General features: G+C 43.6%; 1 protein-coding gene across 1 annotated transcript in view; it reads right to left on the minus strand.

Annotated features, from left to right (window-relative positions):
* Window positions 1-1,481: 1,481 nt before the first annotated feature.
* Window positions 1,482-24,577, minus strand: part of SH3RF3 (SH3 domain containing ring finger 3) — a 257,751-nt gene continuing 234,655 nt past the window's right edge. Inside the window, exons 9-10 of the mRNA XM_059821159.1 lie at window positions 12,956-13,293; window positions 1,482-2,265 (exon numbers count right to left, since the gene is read on the minus strand). Of these exons, the coding sequence (XP_059677142.1) occupies window positions 2,097-2,265; window positions 12,956-13,293 (507 nt within the window). The 3' untranslated portion in view covers window positions 1,482-2,096. The remainder of the gene's footprint in view (window positions 2,266-12,955; window positions 13,294-24,577) is intronic.

A 24,577-nucleotide genomic window follows, 5' to 3' on the forward strand; every position in this document is an offset into this window, starting at 1 on the left:
CTAGTCTCAAGCAAGTCTTTCCAGAAGACGTTTCTTCAGTCTCTTATTGGTTATAAAAAGGCAATTTCCTCTCAACAGTAACTAAACTTTTAGTGGCTGACTCATTACAATCTGGAATATGAACAAATGCGGCAACGTTAAGTATAAAAAGAAACACCCTAAAATGATGCCTCCCTGTTTGAAGGTGCTATACTTGGCCATGGACTGTGTTTCTGGAATCGGTTTGTTACGTGTGACAGCAAGAAGAAACTTATTTTACAGAGAACAAAGTCACGGAGCTGGACTTAAATAGGAACGCTCACTTACATGGGTTTTGATATGTACTAGTATACACGGCTTGAATGAAAACAAAACTTACACCTTCACATATGAAATACTGGTAACGCAATGCAGTAATGATGTTCACCCACTGGGCCTCTTCCTTTTAATAAGATCATCTCCAGGTTACAGTGCCTCTGACCACCACATGTGGGCTTTGGCAAACAGCCAGCCGCTGGCAAAGGCAAGGTACAGATACAGCTACGAAAAGCCTTTCATCACGTTTCATTCCTGAAGAGCCGATGTCTTTTTAAATACTCTCACAATTGCATTATAGAATTTTTTGTCATTCTGCTTCATAGGAATAACTGGCAAAACTCGCTTTACATTTATTGCACCTTTAAGTCCCTGGTAGATGGAAGCTTATATTGCCTGATACGGTTTGTATTGTAGCTTGACCATGTTAAGAAATCGAACAGTGTCCAGAACTGTACATTTCTACAGTAAGAAATCACATTTCGATAACACTAATTACAGCCATCATAGATCAGCTCTCGTCTCTGTGATGCGACGACAGAGGAAAACTCCATGGTCCCTGCGCGTGCTAGAACCTGCAGTGTTCTTCTTATTGCCATGAAAAAGTCAATTAAAACGACTCCTCTGGGAATTACTTCCAATTCTGGAGTAATTATCACTCTCCGGACAGAGCTCTGTGCTTCAGTGTGGGTCTTCAGCCACTCTAAATACGCAGGAGAGAGCGAGCGTGTGCGCGTCGCCCAGGCACACTCCCCCAGATATATTTACCAGTGACCAAGCAGCTTTTTCTCTTTTCCTCTATGAAGCACGAACAAGCAGTCTGATCTCGATCTTCAGGTACGCTTCTAATTTCATATGTTGAATGCAAATCTTGTTGCAGCCTCTCTGTTTAACCAAACCAAATCTTTAACAATTAAAAAAAATAGCACCAGATGTATGAAAAAGAGGAAATGTCTGATCGAGTAGGAATATATATAAAGTAGAGCAATTCTTACAGTAAAAAGTTACATCATACAAAAAAGCAATGGAAAGTGATACTGAAGGACAAAAATCCATGCTGCATATAATAAGGGCAGGAGACAGGCAAAAGGGATTCTGCTCAAATAACCACAGTTTAATGGTGGAGCCGTACTTCCTCCAGGACCTCCCTGGCAGCAGCGCCGGGACACCGGATGGCATGGGACTCTGAGCACTAACACACTCACTGACAAACTTGCGCAGCATATCTTTGAGGTATATAGAAAGCATGACATTAACGTTTTGGACTCCTCATTCTTTCTTGCACAACGATGCACCAATCTTTAGCTGGGGTTTTCTCCACCCTCCCCTCCCTCTTTTTCCCTTGGGAAAAATGAAATCCCAGTTTAAGAGCTTCCTAGCACACCTCCTTGAACTCTCAAATCCATCTTGCATAGGCCAGTAATAAGAACACTGCAGCTCTGACAAATAAGTTACAGCAATATAACAACTTTCCTCTTAATTTTTTTAAAGATATCTTCTCTATAATTTACACAAAGGGTTAACAGCCAGAGTTTAGGTTACGTACAGTCCAGATGAGCATCCTTTCAGTCTGTGATTCCAGGTGGAAGGCACTACTTCAACATACCACTGTATGTACCACACACAGTCTCAGGAGCACAGTGGGGCACTGCATCTCCAGAGCTGTAGACTGAAGGGCCTGGGGGGAGTCTTTGGAAATAAAAATGGCAGTGGTTATCAGTCCAGTTTCCCTTTGCTGTCTCTTCTTGTGCTATGCAGTTTCCCCTGAAAGCTCCTCCAGTTGAGAGAGCGGTGAGCCGTCCTCAGAAGCTCTCGACAAAGCTCCCGGGGAAAAGGCCCGTCCTGCCGTTCCTCTGCAACGTCCCTTTGTACCAGCCATCCTCCCGTTTCTTGTGCACAAACACAATGTCACCTTCCTTCAATTCGATCTCGGCCTCGCTCTGTGGCGGGTACGGGACCACAACGCGGTACCTTTGGAGACAAAAATGCAAAGACCTGGTGAGCCGCCGGTCCAGCCGGTGCCTGATAGGAGCAGCTAGGCACCAGATCCAGAACCAGAAATCTTGGGGAAAAGTACTTTTGGAAGCATCAGGAAGTTACATTTTCACACACCAGTTGTATCCGATGTAGCTACATTTTCTACTAAACCTCAGTATGACGGGGAGATTTCTGACCAGCTTGACTGGAGGCTCGACCAGGATGTACTCTGGAGCTGGACCATGAAAGCAGGAAGGTATTGTCAAATGGCTGGACTACTCACGGTGGTCCCTGCTCCCGGTCACATGCTGAGCTTGCACCAGGGACTCAGCCGCTTTCTCCCAGCGCTGCATCTGCCTCTGCTGTAATACGTCTCATTCAGCACTACATCTGCTCCATCCAAAAATCATAGAATAATAGAATCATAGAATCATAGAATGGTCTGAGTTGGAAGGGACCTTTAAAGGTCATCTAGTCCAACCCTCCTGCAGTGAGCAGGGACATCTTCAACTAGATCAGGTTGCTCAGAGCCCCATCCAGAGACGGGGCATCTACCACCTCTCTGGGCAACCTGTTCCAGTATTTCACCTCCCTCATGATAAAAAATTTCTTCCTTATATCTAATCTGAATCTACCAGGCTCTACTAAAAAGTCTGTCCCCATCTTTCTTGCAGGCCCCCTTCAGGTACTGATGTCCCCGGAGCCTTCTCTTCTCCAGGCTGAACAACCCCAACTCTCTCAGCCTGTCCTCATAGGAGAGGTGTTCCAGCCCTCTGATCACTTTTGTGGCACTCCTCTGGACCCGCTCCAACAGATCTGTCTTTCCTGTGCTGAGGACTCCAGAGCTGGACGCAGTACTCCAGGTGGGGTCTTACCAGAGCAGAGTAGAGGGGCAGAATCACTTCCCTCGACCTTGTGGCCATGATTCTTTTCATGCAGCCCAGGGTATGGTTGGATTTCTGGGCTGCAAGCTCACATTGCTGGCTCATGTCCAGCTTTTCATTCACTAGTATCCCCAAGTCCTTCTCTGCAGGGCTGCTCTCAATCCCTTCATCCCCCAGCCTGTATTGATACTGGCGGGTTGCCCTGACCCAGGTGCAGGACCTTGCACTTGGCCTTGTTGGACCTCATGAGGTTCACATGGGCCCACTTCTCAAGCTTGTCCGGGTCCCTCTGAATGGCATCCTGTCTCTCAGGCATGTCAACTGTACCACTCAGCTTTGCGTCATCTGCAAACTTGCTGAGGGTGCACTCGATCCCACTGTCTATGTCATTGATGAAGATATTAAACAGTATTGGTCCCAATATGGACCCCTGAAGGACACCACTTGTCACCGACCTCCATCTGGTCATTGAGCCATTGACCACTACCCTCTGGATGTAACCATCCAACCAATTCCTTATCCACCAAACAGTCCATCCATCAAATCCATATCTCTCCAATTTAGAGAGAAGGATGTTGTGGAGGATCGTGTCAAAGACCTTACAGAAGTCCAGATAGAAGACATCTGTAGCTCTTCCCTTGTCCACTGATGATGAAAAATGGGATTTGCAGTGCTCCCACCAACTGACTGTGATATCAGCAAAGGTTAGTTAAAGCAGTTCATGTTTTTCTTCGTATTATGTTTCTTGACAATGTACTTTCGGTCCCTCAAACCTGGAAAGGAAGCTAGAATGGAGAGGTATCAAATGACTTTCGAAGCATTCTCCAAACCAACAGGCAGACCCTGTCCTGAACCATTCGGCTCTCTGGGAACTTAGTTTTCAAGTGTCACTTCATTTCAATGACATAATGATGGGTCTGATCCTGATACGGCTATTCTGCACTCAGGTTTATCAGCAGGCGTCCTTCTGAGAGCACAGACTGGGCCCTTTTATATCAATGCACTTGTGCATAGAACAGGGAATATATTTCTGCTGCACTGTTTTTTTTCTTCAGCAGATGTACTTTCACAGTCATCTGGCATTTGGTTAACAGTCAATAACTGTCTTGCTAATTGCAAAGTAATGAATACAGTAAGATAGTTAAAAGATGCCAATTGATTACCTAAAGCCCATCTCCTGAGGATTAATATTTCCACAACCACTGCACGGTCACTGATGCCTCAGTCATGTTTGTTACAAGGCGAGCATTTATTTAAAATAATATCCTGTCCTCGAGGACTAACTTCAATGTGCACTGAAGGCTTTGGAGCACACCCTGAGGCCATTCCCAGTGAGATGGTACCAAAGCAAGGGGCTCTGCAGTGGAAGCCGCTAATTTTCTTTGCAGACGTTGCTCAGGTACCTAGTGATTGCGGTTCTGAAACCAGGGACTCCACTTTGACATGACAATGAAAATACCGGCTTTGGCTCTATGTTTGGACATCTCCGGGGCCAAACATCCTGTTACTTGGAAAAGCATTTAACTCCCTTTGGAGTGGAGATTCTGCTTTAAAACCTGACTACGGCTTTTTTATCTTGACACAGCAACACAGTCATGTAGAAAATATATGTGTTCAAGTGCCATCAAAAATTTGCCAGTCTTCTCTGTCCCTTGGTCAATAAATCTAGTTGTCACTTCCTTCCTCTGTGGAAAAGCAAGTAACAGAGGTTGAAACATGTGCTGCCGGCTGGCTGCAGGAATATGGTCTATCATGCTATCATCTGTGGAACTGCTACACTTACATTATGAAGCTTTGCCAACTACAGCCATTATGCAAATGAATGCACACATTATTTCAAACACTCTGCTGCAGTGTTGATTAATTAAATTATCAGAGTGGAACAATTTTAGCTAAGATGTTGCCAAGTTTCAGATCTTGCAAGTCTATGCACAATCACAGAGCACTGGAGCTCTGCACCAGGATCTCAAGAGGCTTTGAGAAAGAAGAGGGTCGGACCTCAACAGCAGCCAGGTCATGCAGAGGTACTTGCAGGCCCCTTTAGCAGATCAGGAAACAAATAAAGAAAAAGGTGGTGTCTTGGGCAGGGTTGCCCTAAAGACCCAGTTGGGACTGTCAACACCTCATGTCATACCTTGAGCAGAGAGCAACCCTTTTAAAGCCAGACTACATCCTAGGAGCTGATGGTTGGACTTGATGATCTTACAGGTCTTTTCCAACCGTAGTGATTCTGAGGAGCTGCTGGTCCCTAAATGGTTCACACTAGGAGGGAGGTGACCACGCTCAACAGAAATGTGCCCATCATCATAAAACAGGTTCTACACAGCACCTCCTTAGAGATTTTGAAAAATAAATTGCAGTCGCTGCATTACCAAGTGAAGTACTTTTTCCCATTTAAGGAAACCCCACATGCTACGGTTTAAATTTAATTCACTATGGTACCTCATAGGATGGCACCAAAGTGTTTTTGATAGAATAACGAAATCTTAGATACGAAAGACCTTGCAAATCAGTTTCGAAATCCTCCATGAGAGATGGAAAAAGGCGCTATGCTTGTTCCCTTGAGAGGCTTTTGAAGCGGGGTCTGGGCGAGGCAGCCCGTCGCGGGCTGCCCCACCACGGGGCTGCCCTCCGGCAGGTCGCTGCTGTGCCACCCCTCCAGACCTCCAGGTGGCATCTCAGCACACTTTATCCTCTGGAACTGAACTGCTAATACATATATTAGCCATATTTTTCTGGCAGAAAAGATCTCTTCTCCCAGACATCCTCCCTCACTCCTGAAAAGGCAGTCCTGTATACTTCTATTTATAGCCCCCCTTTTCATTTCCCCTGTTGTCCCCTCTTTGAGAAGCTACTATAAAACTGTAGGTTTTCTTACATCAAACTGCTTCCCGGCATTTTAGATGGATCTCAGAGCGATCTCAATTTTGCCTGTGTCACATTACACCTCTAAATTACCAACTTTAAAAAATGCTGGTTAGATGGACAACAATTGTGATGACAAATGTGGGGACCACCTCTGCCTATTATGAACAATGTTTGGTATTTTCTGTTGTAAATCATACTTTCGGGTAGTTGTAATTCTGCCAAATGTTAACCGTTTTGGCCCAAACTCTCCACAGCAGCTGACTGTGTCAGGCTGGGGGTCACACATTCAGCCCAAATAGTCTCATCACCTCCAGGAATAACATGAGGGGTTTTGCAGCACCAGCAGCACCCAGGTGAGGGCTTCCACAACCTGCTCTCGGGTCCCCACACTTGGGAGCAAAGACCTGTCCTGTGGCCCTGCTGGTCTGTCAAGGGCGGTGTTCCTTCGGAAAATCACCTGCTCTCAGCCAGATTTAAAGCATTCAAACCGCCCCAAAATGGCACACGCTTAGTAGAGGCTTGTGTGAGCACTGAAGGTAAAAGCTCTGCTGATTCATGCTCCAAGATGCCCTAGCTCTGCAGGGCCTCAGAGGTTGCATTTCTCTTCCTTTCCCAGCAACGGGCTCCTCTCATGTTTTTCTCTCAGGGCATAGACTTGACATTGGACTACCCCACTGCTGGCCGCTGTGCACCCTTGGGTTGGGCACTTCATCCCCTGAGGGGCCTGCTCCGGCATGGGCAGTGGCCTGGGGAGGGTCCTTGGTGCCCAAGAGAAAATACAGGAGGAGAGGCTGCGAGTAGTATCAGCAAAGATGGGGGATGGGGTTTTCCTGAGCAGGGAAACCTCAGGGAGCTGGAGAGCGGGGTAAGGCGAGGGAGGGGGTGGAGGGAGGGGGAGGCTGATGGGAGGAAAACTGGGAGCCGACGGAGGAATGGGACCATGATGAAAACTGGAAGCCCTGACAGAAGGTGTGGGTATGGCTGCTGAGGGGGGCAGCTGTGCTGAGCTGAGTCTGGGACAGCAAAGAGCCTTGGTGGGAGGGAGCCTGGGGCTGGGACGTGATGTCCCGTGGGGCAGGTGACTGCATGGGTAGAGGTGGCACTGGGACTGAGGGTGGGACAGGGACCCTGGCAGCAATTAACTCACTGAGAGCTGGGAATAGGTCCATCATCCCCGTCCCTCTGCTGTCAGCAAAGACCTGGGAATCCCACTGTTCCATGTCTTCACAGCACCAGTCCTTGCAGTCAAAAGAAACACCTCTCGCACTCAGCTCTCACTTTGCTACCACTGCTGTCATCTGCAAGGTGCAGCTAAGACTCCTAACCTCGAATAGATGTTACATGATGGAAGTTCTGGTTTTGTTTTCTTTAAAAAAGGAAACTGACTGAAAATGTCATGTATGTAGATACATAAAGACATCGACTACCTTAACAGAACAGGAATGTTTCACACCCGTGAATCTGAGATGAAGAAACAGGCAACTAAAATTCCCCATGACTTCACTTTTGCTTGTGTGCAATATAATCTTTCATTACATGTTTGCATACTATTTTTCCCATAGGATGCCTGCCTCATTTAGTGCACAAGATGTCCTGCTCTGGACGTGAGTCAAGGCTCTGATATGGAAGAGGCGGGTGGCTGCCAAAGCCACCCCATCTTTTGCAGACGTTGGAGGATGTCTAGTGAGTGACCACAGTGAAACTCATTGAGTAGTGCAGGTGCGGGGAAAGTGGCTTCTCTGACTCCTCCAGCTGCAAAGCCTCGTGCCACACTTTCCACAGAGTGAGACTCATTTCATGCACTCTAGCTGTGTAGGAGTCAGTTGTCTGGTCTAAATTACTCACACAGGCTCTCTTTGTCAGTGTGCACAGACAGGCATTGAACAGTATCGATCAGAACTGATTAGTAATTAAGGGCTGGGCTCAGGCCTCGACACTGAGGGAAAAAACCCCAAAATACTGAGCATCTGCTCACTGAGTAAATGCCTACATCCAGGACACTGATGTAGCTAGAGGAATTTAAGAAAACAGATGTACAATGAGGCAAATTAGGTCTGCAGGGCTAACCTCCAATCCAGTCCCTTTTAGAGAGCTTGAGTTTGGTTGCTTAATGCAGGTTTCTGTTTGTCAAAGTATCATGCACTCAGGACAGGTTTCAGGAGTCCAGTCCTTTGACTCCGACAGGTCCCTTGTGTATTAGGGATACACAGTTAGTTTTGTGTGGGATAGATAATCTGTGATAGTGAAGCATCTAGCCCAGTTAGCCATTGCTTTTGCTTATCAGTGGAGCTCTGTTTCTCCATCGTTTTACTGGTAGATTGCAGAGACCTGCAAAGCACCTCTGCACACTACAAGCCAGAACCCACTTCACTATATTATGGTGTCTGAATCAGCAGCCTTGGAAGAACAAATCTCAGTTGGCTCTTTTACCCTTCTGCTGGAAATATTGCAGGATTCAATTTCTGAGATGGTTAATTCCAGTTTCTCAGTCCTAAGGAAGGTATCCCTAGTCAGAGAAGCACTTAACCATGTACATACATGTCACTGTTCAGTCAGAACTTACTCCTGGGGTCATTTCTCTCGTATCACTTTCCAGGAAAGAAAAATCCCTTCCTTTGCTTTCCCTTTTGGCAAAGAATATATACGTGCGCAGCAGAATTGAAGTCAATGGGCATTAAGCACATGCTTGAACGCTTCCTTGAATTGGAAGCTCAATTTCTAACGTGGCAGTGATTTGTAGTAAGGATACATGGAAACACAGAGGGGTCTATTTTAAAGGTCAAAGTCACTGCTCCCATCTTACTCTGTAGCACTGTTGTGGTTACAACTTGCTTGAATGCTCCACGAAAACCATAGAAACACGGCACAGATATGCCAGTCGTGACAGTAAGTCTGGATACAACCTCTTTATCAGAATATAATATGGCAGAATTAGTGCCAGTTACTATAAAAGAGTCAACAGCGTGTGACATGTTTTACTCAGGTTCGCATCTGGGAACAGTGCCAGGCAGCGAGGGGAACATGACTCACGCACACACACATGCATACTCAACTCTCCTGTTTTGCTTCATGTACAGTCATATTTTCTTGAAGGGGGTGGCAAGGAAAGTATTTTGCTTTGGCGCTGCTAGGCAGACAGCACATCCCTCTCCCACGTGAACCGACAGCATCAGTGAGATGTGGGCAATTCTGTGGCCCAGGCTCTCCGACCACAGCGCAACCCTGTACTGGTCCCGTTTCTTGCACCAGCAGAAACAGAGCAGCAGGTGGAAAAGAGCATGTGGGGCACACACAGCCTGGTGGGGTAGTGACTTGACAGTCAATCACTGCAACATGAAGTGACAAGGACACCACCTGGGAAATTTCTCTGCTCTGCTGCTCAGACTGCTGGATGCTTTATGGCAGTGAGCAGCTGAAGGAAGGTGGTTTTATAAACCGATAGTGGGAAACTACACCCAGAAGGCAGAGATGGGCACTAACTATCCCAGCAAGCCAGTTAAACATCAAGGGTAAATGACGGGAGAGCTAGGAGCAATTTCCTTTCTAATCCAGCCGTCCATAACCAGGTTTTGGAATATCAAGTAGGATAAGATAAAATAGTTGTTTTCCTTGCTTTCCCCATGCACAAAAAATGAATGAAGGCATAAACATTAGCAGCGTCTGTGAGAGAGTGAAGCTCACTTTGCCTTCCTGCCTGACTGGCTGCAGCTCCCACGAAGGGCTGTGCTGTCAGGCAGCGGAATAGGCAATTCTTCCCTTAAATCATGAGCGTCGTGCTGCAAACAATCAGAGCCTTTTAATGCACCTCTGATATGGCTAGTGGCATTACCGCTCGGGTTTGATCAGTAGCCTGGATGTGGCAAGTGCTGCAGCTGCAAGCCAGCCTCTATGGGAGAAGTAGCGGTGCTCTGCTGCCTGCATGAGCCTCATTTCGAATGCCGTAAATATTAAGGAATGTGCTACTTCTTCCAACCTTTCAGTGCTCTGTCTCTATGCACACAGATGGGCGTTGGGAGACAGAAAGCCAAGTACAGCTAAGTGCACTGAAATGCTTTGCAGCTTTTAAAAATTTCATCCAGCATCTGAATCTGTTTATCTAACCTTTTTTTCCCTCTCCTCCCTTTTCTTTCTCAGAGAATTGCTCCTACTGTGTGGATGAAATGCACCAAAATGCAAACAAGCAAAATATGGAGCTGAGTGACGTGGAATGCGAGTTCCTCCATCGCCAGATGTGAAAAGAACAAGTGGTTTGAAAACCGTAATTTGTTTTAAAAAAAATATAATTTGGTACTTCTGAGCAATTTGATGATTTAATGAGCACAGATGGAGGTGGGATGAATTTCTAGGAGACAAGTGTTTAATGTATCTGCTCAGATTATTCCAGGACTAAGCATTATCCTTCCTAGTGCATGAAGGTAATTAATATTTCCCATTATGGGCATGAAAAAACCCATATGATCAGTTAAGGAATGCAGATACACCAATGATATGGAAGTTAATTCATAAATCAATTAGAGAATCTTGCCTGCTCTGTATAATTAGGGTTACTTCAATTATAGCTTATTTTTGGATTTAAGACTCAGGAATTAAAATGCTTAAAATCAGAGTAAGTTCCTTACCACTATATACTGCAATTGGAGGCATTTACTCAATTTTAGCAGTCTAAATCTATTTACTCATGATTCCAGCATGGCTGAGCAGATGCAGATAGCCCATGTCCCTCTGGTTCTATTCTGCCACTTAAAATTGTCATCAGTTAAATGTTTCACTATGCGGACCATCTTGAGGTGAACCAAGAAATTTGTAGGATATGGGACTAGCCCTGGCATATTAAATAATGTCTGGACTTCGCTACACTAAAGCTTTGAGAGCAGCACCTGAACAGCCTGCTCTGGAGACATCAGGGGACATTCTTCCCAACTTCTTTTCATGGCTACATTTAACTAAAGGTGCAGCATTCCACTGATTTAGTTACACTGGTGCTAAATCTGGTTTATATTGATTTAGCTTTTCTTATAGCATTAATCTAAACTGATGTAGACCAAATTAAGTGTGCCTAAATAGGGATTGGCTTTTCACTCCTTTTACTAAATTGCTTTTTCATGGATTTTAAGGAAAAGAGACTACTGTGATAGTCTGCTCTCACTGCCTTCATTACAATGCTGAAGGACTTGCCTGTATTTATTTCTGCTTCAAGTCTAATAGCTGCACTTGAACAGCAGCATGTCTTTTAGACAAAATGCCCAATCTAGAGTAAAAATATTCCCATGTCTGTCCTGCCTGCAGTCTCTTACAGACTGTTACCAAACCACTCCTAAGTCTGCTCTTTACCGGGTGTACCAGAGCTCCCTGTATCACTCACTGCAAGTATATTGTTTTAAATCTTCCATTGTTCTTATGATGCTTCTCTGAGGCCACTCCACTTTGCCTCAGATTTGGCTCTTCTGAAATATAGTTACTCTGTGTTCTCCTTACCAATGCGTTGAGTTAGCTCTGTACCAACAGGTCTGCACTCTTCATCACCTACCTCCCACTTCAGTCCTCTGTTCTGCAACAGCAAAGACTTTCTGTTGGACAGTGCAGGTCCAAGACCCAACTCTTGTTGGGCTACACGACATACATACACACACAATCATTTTCCAGTGATTTCTGATCTAGAGTTAGATTTGATGCCAGTGAATAAGAAGTTTTCAATCCACTGTGTTGGCTGTGTACAGTTCACTTAGCAAGACATTTTACAGTACAAACCAGATGCCTTAGAAAAGTTTAAATATGTTACAGTGTCATTGTTACCTTCCCAACCAAATTTCAATCTGCATTCAGTAAAACACTGTGTAAGGTATAAACTGTCCTGTAGTATCCCTTACTATGACCTGTATCATCTGCTCCATGACCCCAACTGGATTCAGGGTCAGGTGGCTTGCCCAGTCCATTCCCTTCAGCCTCTTTCATACACTCAGACAAAAATAGTTTTATTTCAAACTTCTGGAACTTTACTATTGTTCCAAAATTTTTTTAAGTATCAACTCGGGAGAGTTCCCTAGACTGCTTTTTGAAAACTCCTTAATGCTTTTGTAAAAAACATGTTCTCCTCAATCACTTTTTGAGTGGAAAGCATTTCAATAGTATCATATCAGTGCATTATCTGTTCTCTTCCCAGTCCTCAAACGGCAGTCTTGTAGAAAATATTTAATTGAAGCCAATATGACTCTGCACATAGAGACCCAGCTCTTTTATGATGTACCCCTGTTTCTAGTGATTTCTCTCTCTTTCCATCTGCTTTTGTATTTTGGTGTTCCTACTCTACTCTTTACAGTTTTTCAAGGTCAGTTACTCTAAGGTACTAAGGTGTAGAGCAGGCTGCTGAAATGAACTTCGGAATTACTGGTACATTCCTCTCTAGAAACGAGCTACATTTTTGGTAACAGGTCACTGAAGATGGCACTACCTGTAAGTGTCCTAAACAGGGAGAATTTGAAACAGACTTTGGTATTGCAGAACGGGCCAGAAAGGGCCTTGATGAGCAAACATATCACCCCTGTTGCCCGCAGGCAGGAAACGCCACATGACAACTTCGTAAGTTTATTAAAATATAGGGATGCCACTTAAAAAGTAGCCTTGCCAGCAGCATCTACACCCTTTGGGCTGAGAAAGCACTACTGTCCTCCATATTTAGATCAGGGCTGTATGGGGTCGTGGAGAGGTGCTGCTCACCACTTTTTTAATCAATGAACATTAAACCTGCACTGTGTGTCAAATGATTTTCAATGGGCAGATGCATGTAAGCCCTGTCTTCCTAAAAGACAGCTGAGCCACCTACAGTCAATCCACAGAGCAGCAAAACTGCAACAACCCTTGAGCAAGTTAAACTTGCAGCCCTCATCCAAATGCTCCCTGAGGATGCTGGTGACCTTAGGAGATACACAGCTTACCTCTCCCGGGGCAAAGGCTTGGGCTCTGGCCGAATAGCTGCCATGGAAGAGAGGGGCTGCCTGGAGGGAGAAGGGATGGAAAAATTCAAATCCAAGGAGCCTGTTTTCCTGTGCAGAGGTTCCAGCCCCATGGCTCCCTGCATTTCACTCTCAATAGGGCATGAGCCGGCCCTGCCGTGGCTGGAGAGGGAGCAGAGCTCGGGTCCCACTGCTCCTTGCAGGACTCCTTCGATGGCTGCTTGGGGGTCGTGAGTGGGGGACACGGATGGTGGGGAGCGTGACTTCTTTTTTGTTGATGCTCCTGCTAGAAGTTTCAGCAGCCCACTCTTCTTCTCCTTCTGCAAAGGAACCAAAGGAAATATGGGCAGTGAGCAGACATCCCAACTCCTTTCACTTTTCTTTTGGAAAATCTCACTGTGTGTGGCAGGAAATCTCTCAAAATTGCCTTGACTAGCAACGGTTCTAGTTAGAACTCGAGCTTTCAGTAATAAAGTTCCTATCCCATACAACAGGGCTTCAACTCGTTCAGCAGAATAAGGACCTAACATACTGCAAAGATTATCTCCATTTTCAAATAGACCCAGGCAGTGATTATGTGCCTTTTGAAAGAAATAGTGCAGTTACAGTGGTACAGCAAAGGTACAAACCTCCCATGCAGAGAAGACAGCAATTGAAGTGCTGCCCTCTCTCTTCCAGGGGAATCCTGTCCCTCAGTAGAGAAACTCCCCAAAAATAACAAATCAGGCCCTATGGTTAAAAATGCTCTTCTGGAAAGCACAAGGGTCTGAGGACAGATTTCAGATCTTGGCCCACTGCAAGAGAAGCGCTCGTCATTACTGCCTCGTTTACTAGCTGATGTAGATTTACTGTAGGGAGAATGGAAGCACGAGATAGTGGTTTAATCCCTCTTTCCAGCGCATGCTCCCCTTCACATCCTGCATCACACAGCTGTACCTACTCACATCTCCCTCCCAGAAGTGGGTCACTTCCCCTTATGTGTTAAGGTGAAGGTATCACCTTGATGTTTGAAGATAGACCACAAAATTCACAATTGGCAATTGCAGTGGCAGTGCACGGGAGGTTTCAAAGTTCTGCAAGGGTTTCTGATACAGAGGAATGAAAACAAGATAATAGCACCCTTTCAATTAATGTGAAAAAAAAGAAGTTCAGCCTGCATTACTGAAGAAACACATCTGACCTTGTGGGTTTTATAGAAGTGTGAGAAATCCTGCTGCACATCTACCTCAAGCACACACAAATACCAAATATTATCTCCGTCAGCTAGAAAGTTTTTAAGGTAGAGGGATTGTGTGAAGAAACTGGCCATCCTCTGGTACATGCTGCACAGCGCTAGGCTAGAGTTGCAACCAGCAATGCGGTGCAGTAAATTTTCCATTTTTTTAATGACACAAGAAGTTTTGCAAAAGGTCTGTTAGATTTCTTCCTCTTCTGTCAGAAGTGCAAGCCATTACCCAAGACTATCTTCAGAGACTCAGGGCTGTGAAGTTTTGTTATATTTGCTAATTTGTTCTATAATAGGATCCCAGGGGAGAATACCAAACCCAGCAATTGCAATACTTATGGAACAGAAACTATCCCTCTATCTTCAAGCAGGAACACTCTTTAGAAATACAAGTCAGTAATTTATTTATTCTCTGTAGACAGACTGTCCCATGCAAGGTTTAAAATGATGCTTTTTTATGTGCTGACTGCTAAAGCCATTTCTCAAAGCAGCCTTAAAGAATAGGAGGGCTAAAATAAAATAAATGTAAGCTTTTAGAAGATGCTTGGATTTACTACAGTAAATGTACTTGGAGTATCTGAGATCTCTGCTCCCAAAGTTCTTGTTTGCACTCTTTAGCTGTCACAGACTGGTAAGAAAACAGAAATACCTTAGATGTTAAGACATGGAAGAGCTAAAATGAAGCATAGTTGTTATAACAGAGACAACTTCCACTGATTTTTGAACAGCAGAGTCTGAACTATGCTTCCAGACCCCAGTCTCCTGTATACCACCGGTTCCAACCACACGCTCTGTTTAAAAGGGCGTTTGTCACTTACAGGATGAAAAGATCCATCCTGCCAAGATGTTCATCCAGGCAGAATCCATGGAAGCTAAGGGAGGCTGGCCATATGGCACCATCAGGTCAAAAATACTAAATACGTTCCCCTGAAAACAATAGAAAAGGAGACCAAACGCCCCTGAAACATCTTCTTTCCCCGATAGGAAGGGACCGTTGTGGGAACTGTGGTAGGTGTGCATCCTGGAATTCACCTGAAGCATCAGAGTTTCTCTAATTAAGAAATATCGCTGCTGTCATCATTATATCAAATTTTAAAGCTCTTCACGAAATTGGGAAACTCTCCTTTCCCTGTGGCACACTGAAACAATAGCTCTAATGATCCCAGCATACTGTGTCAATATGCATTTGAAGGTGTCTAAAGGTCAGTGACAGAATACAATAGCCATTGTGGGGCTCTGGAGAAACGGCTATTGTGCAGCAGTGAGCACTTTGAGCCTCTTTAATTGGCAGCTTTGCACATGCAAAGTAACTATGTGAACTAAAGTCCTGTATAATGAACAATTAATATTCCTATGTGGTAGCAGCCGTTCTAATTTTTGCTTCTAATTTAAATACCTCGGCAAATTTTCATTAGAAAAACCTTGTGTGACTTAGACCATTTAAGGCATAGAAGCAAAAATCTTTGGAAAGAAGGAGATGCCTGTATTCACACCCATCTGCACATTAAAAAGCAGATGAGTCTGACAGTCATTCAATTTTGTTTACAAGAACGGCTTCCACTCTACACTGTTAGCCCTGGCATAAATTTCTACACTCAAGCTACTATCTCTCAGACAACAGAGAGATACAATGAACTTGCTGATGTACCCTTTGTTCTACTTTAACAAAAGGAAAAATAAAGAATTGATTTTTAGCCCTGTTGACTGAGCATTTTAGTAAAATTTGAGACTAAAAGATCTGTGTTTTCTTAAAAGAGAAGATGACTTACTTCAATTGCTAAGCCTAGTCCTGCTAGTCAAAACCTGGGAGTCTCACCCTCCCCATCCTGGCCTTGGGCAAGATATTTAGAGGTGAACTCATACTAACCACCTTGGGAACCTGGAGATTAGACATTACATCCAGCTCTTTCTCCCTTTGAGTCTGGTAAACGCCCTCAGCCTTCTGGTATCAGATTGCCAGTTCCTCTGCTGATGCTGCTCAAGCAAAACAAGGACTGTCGGGAACTGATAATTTACTATGATGTCTCTCATGAGAAACAGATTGGGTTTGAAGCTCCTGTGATCAGCAGTTCAACCTAAACCCCTTCATGCTTCCTCCTCCATCTGTAAAATGGGACTAAGTTAAACCTCCACCTTGTGCCGGGGGAATTTGTTAATGACTCCTGTGTTACAAAACTGTACATTTCTTTGAGAGCAACCGGTCCTTTTCCATGGCTAATGGGATGTTAGCATGCAGTCCCAGTAGTGATTTATTGCAAATGTCCAAGTGTTATGAATTCATTTAATATTTAGTGTAATAGCAGCCATCCTTCACAAGAAATTAATTTAATATTTATATGGCTGTCCAAGACAGTCCTTTCTTCTTTAGTGAAACATTGGAATAGGCTGCCCAGGGAGGTGGTAGAATCACCCTCCCTGGAGGTATTCAAGGAGCGTGTGGATGTGGCATTGTGGGATGTGGCTTGATGGGCATGGTGCTGTGTGGTGTTGGGTGGGTTGGTGGGTTTTTTTTGTTTGTTTTGGTTTTTTTGTGGTTTTTTTTTTTTTTTTTTTTTTTTTTAGGTTGGACTTGATGATCTTACAGGTCTTTTCCAACCTTAGTGATTCTGTGATTCCGTGATTCTGTGATTCAGCAGTTTCACTGTAAATCAAGGAAGCATTAATGGGCATAAATGCTGTAGAGAAATCTACACCAATTGGTTACAGCCTCTGTGGGTTTTGAAAAGAGATAAGAAGTTTACAGAGGACATGTCTGATGACTTTCAGGAATTTAGTTTATGAATGGAAAAAAAAGATTGTTTACTTTTTCTACTCACAGACAGCTGTTTTATTGTTTTCTAGGAATTCTGTAATCTACTGAAACAGCTGTGTAATTATTGAGTTTTCTTTGTCTAGTAGCTATATTTCCAAATGACTGCAAACTGTGTTTGACGTCCCTACCTCCTGAACCTGCCAAGGTTAGACCTTCGCATCTGTGTTGATGGATGGATTCACAGTATATGGACAGCACTTCTCCCACCTCCTGGTTACTGCCCACATGTTTAACTGAATTTGAATCATCACCTTTGTGTTGCTCAGGTTTTATTCTAGGAGGTTCAGAGTCAAAACTTCCAAACCATTAGTTTCACAAGGATCAATAGCTTGTTCAAAAAAAACCAAAAGAGTGAAATTAGCTCTTTCAAATAAATCCCAGGCTGTTTCTAGTTAAGAAAAAAAGGACTGGGAACACAGACAGTATAGGCAGGTCAGAATTTCTTACTCCACTACTGAAGCCTACGCTTGAGACCCCGTTCCTATGGTGTAGCAGGAAGGAATCTCCATGGAAATCAGTCTGGCAGCACAAGGATGGGCCAGGCAGCATTTCTGTGACCCCGAAGCATACACCTGGGGAAGGCAGCACTTGAACAGGTGCAAGTTCCCCTCGGTATGTCGCTGTGGGAACGTTTGGAAAAGTGAATACAGTCTGAGCTTAAGAACTCATGAAGGACTAGATCAAAATTAAAGTCTCAGATATGTAAATGTTGAAATATTTTGCTTCACAGTAATTGGGGATGATTTTCCCCCTCATTAATAACCCCACTTGAAGATAATAACTAGCTCTTCTTTCAGCTTCAGAGATGAGATGAGCAAAGAATGCAGCTACTTCGTTGATGACTGAGTGATAACAGAGTCCCCTGTCTGCAAAGTAATAATCATGCCATAATCCAAATACCAATTATATGTACTGGCTATATTAATACAGCTCTTCATTATTTTTTTTAAACCACCCTAATAAACAGAAAATTCTGTTTTAGTTTTTCTTCATCTGCAGCTTCTAATACTTAATTTCCTACCTATCCAGGCTCATTAGATAAATGAAGAAACCTTACTGCAGCTGAAAGAAAAACTGGCTTCAGCCATTGAAATGAGGTAATTTCTCATGCAACACCAGTTACATCAATAGATAAGAGAGCCAGAGGGAGAAAAAAGTTTTCATTTAAAAATGAAGAAAAGAGAAACAAAACTGCTTAAATGCTGCCCTGAGCCCTACAGAACAAATAAGGAACTCATCTATCAGTCAGTACCCCCAAACCACCACTTTTATTGCTTGTTTAACTTGGTCAGTACTTGTTTCAGTAAATTTAAGTTAGTGTCTGGAGAACAGTGCATTTTTATTCTCATTCCAACTTGGCTACTGGTGATTGATGCTTGCATTGAAAAAGTAGGTGGTATTTTGGATTACACCTTTTAGGAAAAAAGCTATTTGGGTTTTTAAAATCTGTAAAATTATTTGACTTGAGATTTTGATAATTATTTTAAAAGCACAAAAACCAAACCAGCATCATCTCAAAGGAAAGCTTCAGTTCTGGGATGTCTTTGGATATGTATTTATCATGTGCAGTTTGCCACTATTTCTTATGAGGCATAGATGACATACTGAACAAGACAACAGTAATTCCTTATTACAGAATTACTTCTGATTTTAGGGAAAGACTAGTTTTGTGTCATATATTGTATGGAAATACTTGCCAAAGATTTAGTTTTTAATGGAGACAACTGCTTCTGACCAGAAGTCTATTATTATAATCTCAGTATACAAGTAACATGCAAGGAACAAAAAGGATTTTAGGATCATACTGTCATTAGCTTTTAAATCCTAATGACAGTAACATGCATACATACATGCACAAACATATTAGACTTATGGTCACTAATTTGAAGATAACTAGTATCAAAGCCAGGAAAATAAGTAAAATGTCTTGCAGCTAGACCTGACTGGGAATTTCAAATGTTTTGAAAACAAAACTGAGAAGAGAAATTAGTGTTCAGGTCCCAATACAACAAAGCACACAGGCACTTCATCACATGCTTTTGTTGAACTGGGGCGCACGCAAGGCTCTGGAGACTACTAAAAGAGATAAAGAGGGAATCTAAAAATATATTTGAATATTCGGTTTAGATGGAATATTAGATCTTTCAAACACTGGAACAAAGTTAAAGGCTAGCTCAAAGGGAAAAAAAACCTGAAGAGGAAGCAGAGAGTCTCAGCGATCGGTGAGCTTCCTGGAGGCTGCTGAATTCTTAACAGGTAGAAGGTACAAGGAACACTAACATGATTACCGGTGAACAAGGGACAGATGATCTGCTACACTGATATTGGTTTTCTTCTGTGTTTGATGGAGGGAGAAACTGATGGATGGATAGTTTTGTATTTCTTTGCTTTTACTGGTCTTGTGTGTAGGGAATAGGTGATGGTTACGAAAAGGATAGACAGTTGTTAAGATACGCAACTTACTCCATGCCCCAATAACAGTTTTCAGTGATATTTTTTAGTGGGAACAGCTGCAACAGAGCACCAGGGAATTGAAAACTACTGCTGTGATGAAGTAACTCAAAATTGTCTACTGATAAAGTGAAACGCAAGGACAACACCAAAGAAGGTTATGAAACCATGGTTCTCATGAAGCCTGTGGCAACATTTCCACTTATTTCCAAGCAGACACTATCTCTAGAACTAAGATCAGATGGATGTGGTTTAGTCCTGATCTTAGTCCATCTCTTCCTTTGAAGTGTGAGCAACCTCTTTGGGGACACAAAAGAAGGGAGTAGGCATGATATCCTTGTACACATTTGACATTCAGCTCCCTTCTTCAATCAGCAATCCACTGGATGTTTGATTATCCTACAACAAGTAAGGGAACTTCAGCACAAAGCATTGAGATCTCTCCTTCTCTGCTCCACTCTATTGCCGCCTGCACAGCCTATACAGAAAGGCATAAAGCGTACATATTTCCCCTGGGGAATGTGGGCTCCCATCTCATTGCAGGAGAAAACTCAATCAAGGAGTTTCATGCAAATGCTTCAAGTGTGGGATGCCCAAGCATGAACAAGAGTTCCTGCTCAGTCGTATAAGAAATCCTTATCCTTTATTTCTGGAAGGAAACCTTGGCACCCTGCAGAATGGGCACACGCCATGAATCCCAAGTGGAAGCAGGTAACTTCCTCAGAGTGAAAAAACAAGATCCAAGCCACCCTTCCCTTACCAGTATCTTCTGCTGGCTTAGACACCTGTTCTGCTCGTCAGATTTTATGAATCCCATTTTCTAGGTACTTAATTCTATCCCCGCATTAAATGGGAATTATGAATTCCAGTACAAAGCAAGAACCTTAAAGGTAATAAACCTCCATACTCAGCAAAAGTTAATGCCCATCATGAAACTGGCCAAAAAGCAATTGCAGTGTGTGCTCTGGTAATACAAATCCTGAGTATTCCCATTCTATTATTGACTCTAAACTGCCTGTTTTCAAAAAGAAAGGGAGTCACTACTAAAACCTGATGCTCAGCACTGTCAAAAAGGCGAAAGAGAAGACCAGGAATTGTTAGGAAAGATCTAGAGAAAGAGGTAAAAACCATCTGTAGAAAACAGTGCCGCAGGAAACCCTGCCATGCCTACCTTCCTGAACGCTGTGTCCTGGTCTGGCCAGCACAGCTGGAATAGGATATTGCAAAACTATGAACAGGACAGAGAAGGGCAGCGATGACCATGAGAGGTTTGGAACAACTGTTCATTGGAGATGTACGCTTGCAAAGCAGACAGCTGACAGGAAATATGATAGTGGCCTACAAAATCCCTGTCTGCACAGAGAAGGTAACTTGGGAACAGATCAGTTATTTCCCACAGTACAGGAATTAGGGGGAACCTAATGAGATTATCAGGCAAATGGTCAAAACTCAAAAATACAAAGCACTTTTTCACACAACACATAATTAAATGGAGACTTACTGCACACAGTATTGTGGAAGCCAAAAGTATGAACAGGTTCAAAGGGGATTAGACAAATTAATGGAGAACAGATCTAGCAAGGGCTATTAAAATAATGGTATGGATCCCACCTCTGCTTCAGGTAGTCCCAACAGGTAAGTGAAACCACACTTACAGTATACACAGGGTGACTTCACTTCGCTACAAAGAGACCATAAAGACAGAGAGAATGATTGCTATGATAAAAAAAAATTAGCTATTTGGGCAAGAGCATAGGAAACAGGACAAAGCCAGGAATGAGCCTTCCCCTGTGTCCTCCCAGCTTTGGGAAATCAGCTGTTCAGAGACTTCCTCAGCTGCAGGGGTCTGAGAGAGGGCAAAAGGCAGCCGGCAGGATGCAGTGTCAGCCAAGGAAGAGACAGAAAAGGTTGGGAACTGCAACCCCAGAGCACTTCTACAGCCATGCAACTGCTATTTGGATTCCTCAGCTCCATCTCTGCTGTGCCAAACATCGTAGATCAAGGGCTGCAGCGCTCATACTGCACCAAGGAGCCACAAAAGTACTGGTGATGGGGCTGACAAGGCCCTGTTGCTTCCCGGAGCCCAGCTTGCTTCCTAACCTGGCATTGCACTGCCTTTGTACATACCAAGGGCTTCCTTGGAGCTGCCATGGGGGTCTCCTACATGATGCTACACCATGTCTTGAAGACCTGCCCTAAACTGAAGCCCAGCAAATGTTAAACCTTTGTTTTAATATAAATCAAGCATGACTAGATGATTTAGGCAACTGTGGTAGACTAACTGTACTTTCCAGAGAATTTAAGCAAAACAGCTGAACAGAGTATGAGCATCCTTCTGAAACTTTAGGTTAATTTATTCAAACTAGAGGAGAATCTGTCACAGCTTCACTGACAGCACAGGATTCTGAAATGAGAAAAAGATGTATAAATACATTAACTGTTAGACAAACTGCTTAGAATTAGTGTTTTTAAATAAGATGATTGGTTAGCTTGCTGCTCCTTCTCTCTCATAAGGAAGTGAAAAAGATTTATTGGTCCTGGAGAGCACCGGGAGCAACATTCACATTTTGCAGAAAGCCAGAGCAAGCTCACTCATTGAACACCTGAATGAAAGAGAATCAATGACAGAAGTCAGGATGTGCTTTGACATACTCTAATCTTACACGTAGTTAGCTCTGGCTCTCCCCATTCGTAAGGGATGGATCTCATTTCAGAAGCAAACAGTTAAAATTGCTTGGTCTTGATTTGTAATCTTATTAAATGACAGGCAAGTGAGACTTGTATTTTTATGGAAAGCAGAAACATGTGAGTAAACGGTTTGGATTAGTGGACGTCATTTGTCCCTTGTCGCTGATGTATCTATTCCAGCTTGGTTGATATTGTTCCAGCAGCTGTGCCACCTTAGGCTGTAATTTCAGCACTTCCAACAAACTAAATGGTTTTGGGCTGGCCTGCACTCAGAGGGAAGATTGCTTGTGGAAAATTCAGGCATCACAGGAGGTATATTCTTCTCTCAAAATCAATTCCCCATGGAAGAGAAAAAGGGCTGTCTGTGGACAATGAAAAATTGCCAGGATTTGCGTGTACTAGACCCTGGAACACGTTACAGTGAAATAATTCCTACAAACAATTTATCAGTTCATAAAAGATGCATTTAGCTAGAGACTGAGGAGTCAGTTGAGACTGACAGACCGTATCACACCTGCATGGACTGTGGCCTAGAAGTGACGAAAACAGAAGTTTCTCTTGCTCAGGCAACATTTCTGAAAATCAGTTGGGCTTCGCACTGCCGCTGAGGCAGCCTGGACTGGGTGAGGGGTGGGAATGAGAGGGGCCCTGATGGTTCTCAGATGGTCTGACATTGTAGAAGCAGGTCCTTCACACCAGCAAAGCTGCGAGCATGAACATTTCGCTCTCTCTGAAGGCTGCCCTCCAGTTTTGGCAGCTCTCACAGCATCAAATCTGAGCATCCAAAAAATGATTCCTAATGTATTTCATGTACTAAAAGAAACAGGTCTTCTCCCTGCTCCCTCCTGCCCTCACAAGAGCGTGCCTCAGACAAGGCAAGTGATACTTTATTAGCATCAAGAAGAGAAACACCAGTGTGCTCAAGCCGACAGCTTCTTTTCTGGGAGTAAGGAGAAGCTCAGCCTCTCAATGCCCGTGGGAGAGCGGGGAGTCCCAGGTGCATGACCGGCCTTGCTGCACCCAGCAGCATTGCACAGGGACAGAGCTGTTGTCCGGGGCACTGAGGTGCAATCAATTATTGTGGTGCATAAGCTTTGCAGGCAAAGCAGCTGAGGTTTCTGCAACCTCCCCTGTCAGCTGGCATTTTCAGTGCGACTATGTTTCCAAGCAATGCCCTGTGACTTACTCCTGGGACACACTGAGGTGGCTAAAGTCCTTTTCTCTTATAGGGACCAATTGATACATACGGTCTTTAAAAAATGAAGAGCGAATCCCAGAATAATTTTAAAGGATTGCAAAGCAAATGGCTGTCAGTGTCAGAGGAATGCCCAAGCATGTAAATGACAATTTCTTTGATAAAGTGATCAAGGCACTGTGGCTTTCCAGATGTCACAACACTTGGGTTATAATTACTAGTAAGCTTCGCAATAGCAAAAGACTTGCTAGAAGCTGCTCAAGCCCTGGCAGCATTTGTAATAAGAGCATCCTTTCTTCAGCAAAAATTGGATTTCAACTTTTTCCTAGCTTTGTCTTTTTGTTACTTAAAAAATAAAAATGGAGCCATCAAAGACTGTTTGCTAAAAAAAAAAACCCCTTCCCAATACCCTTATACTAAAGTCAGGTCTTTAGGAGTATAAAATTCCCTTTCTTATATTAAAGAGCTGAGCAAGAAGAATCATCAATGAAAAATAAAGCTAACCAAAGGGAACAACTAGGGTATAAGTAGGGAAGGGGAGTCAATAGCACTGTGGCTTCTTTTCCTTCTGCACTAAGCCTGGTTTTACATTGCAATCCTATTTTTCTGTTCTATCTTCCCTTCCTTTGTCTGTTTAATCCACTTCTTTTTCCCTGACACATGACCTGCAGGTATGACCATATAATTAAATGCAATTGAGTTGCACTGATTTAACTAATTACCATCTGTCATGTGTGCCACCTAAGCCAATGTTCTCCATTTCCTCATCCTACCCCAACTGTGAGACAAAACACGTTAGCTCAATTGTCAGGCTTAAGCTGATTTGGGTAACCCAAGATGTCCAGGGACATGCTTTATGCCAAAGCGGGTAGTAGGATAATTTCAGAGGTGCAGCCAGTGAGCGGCATCTCACATGGGTTACGCACATAGTCACATCTGTAACCTCAAGAGCTCTCTGGACATGAATTTGTTGCTTGTCTGGAGTGTACTATGCAATGAGGCAGTGACATCTGGTTGGTGTTTTCACATGCAACTACTGCAGAAATAATTAGCAATGACAACACATTTACAGCATATTCCTCTTTGCCAGCTAGCTGACTGATGCAGAAGAGCCCAGTGTGACCTGAAATAAAAGGTGGATCCTCCCAACTAACAGCAAGAAATGGTCAATTTTAATACACAAGCTCAAAATGCCTCTGTGAAGATGTTGGTCACATACATCTCACATCTGAA

Source organism: Gavia stellata, chromosome 1, assembly GCF_030936135.1.
Source record: "Gavia stellata isolate bGavSte3 chromosome 1, bGavSte3.hap2, whole genome shotgun sequence".
NCBI classification, from domain to species: domain Eukaryota; kingdom Metazoa; phylum Chordata; class Aves; order Gaviiformes; family Gaviidae; genus Gavia; species Gavia stellata.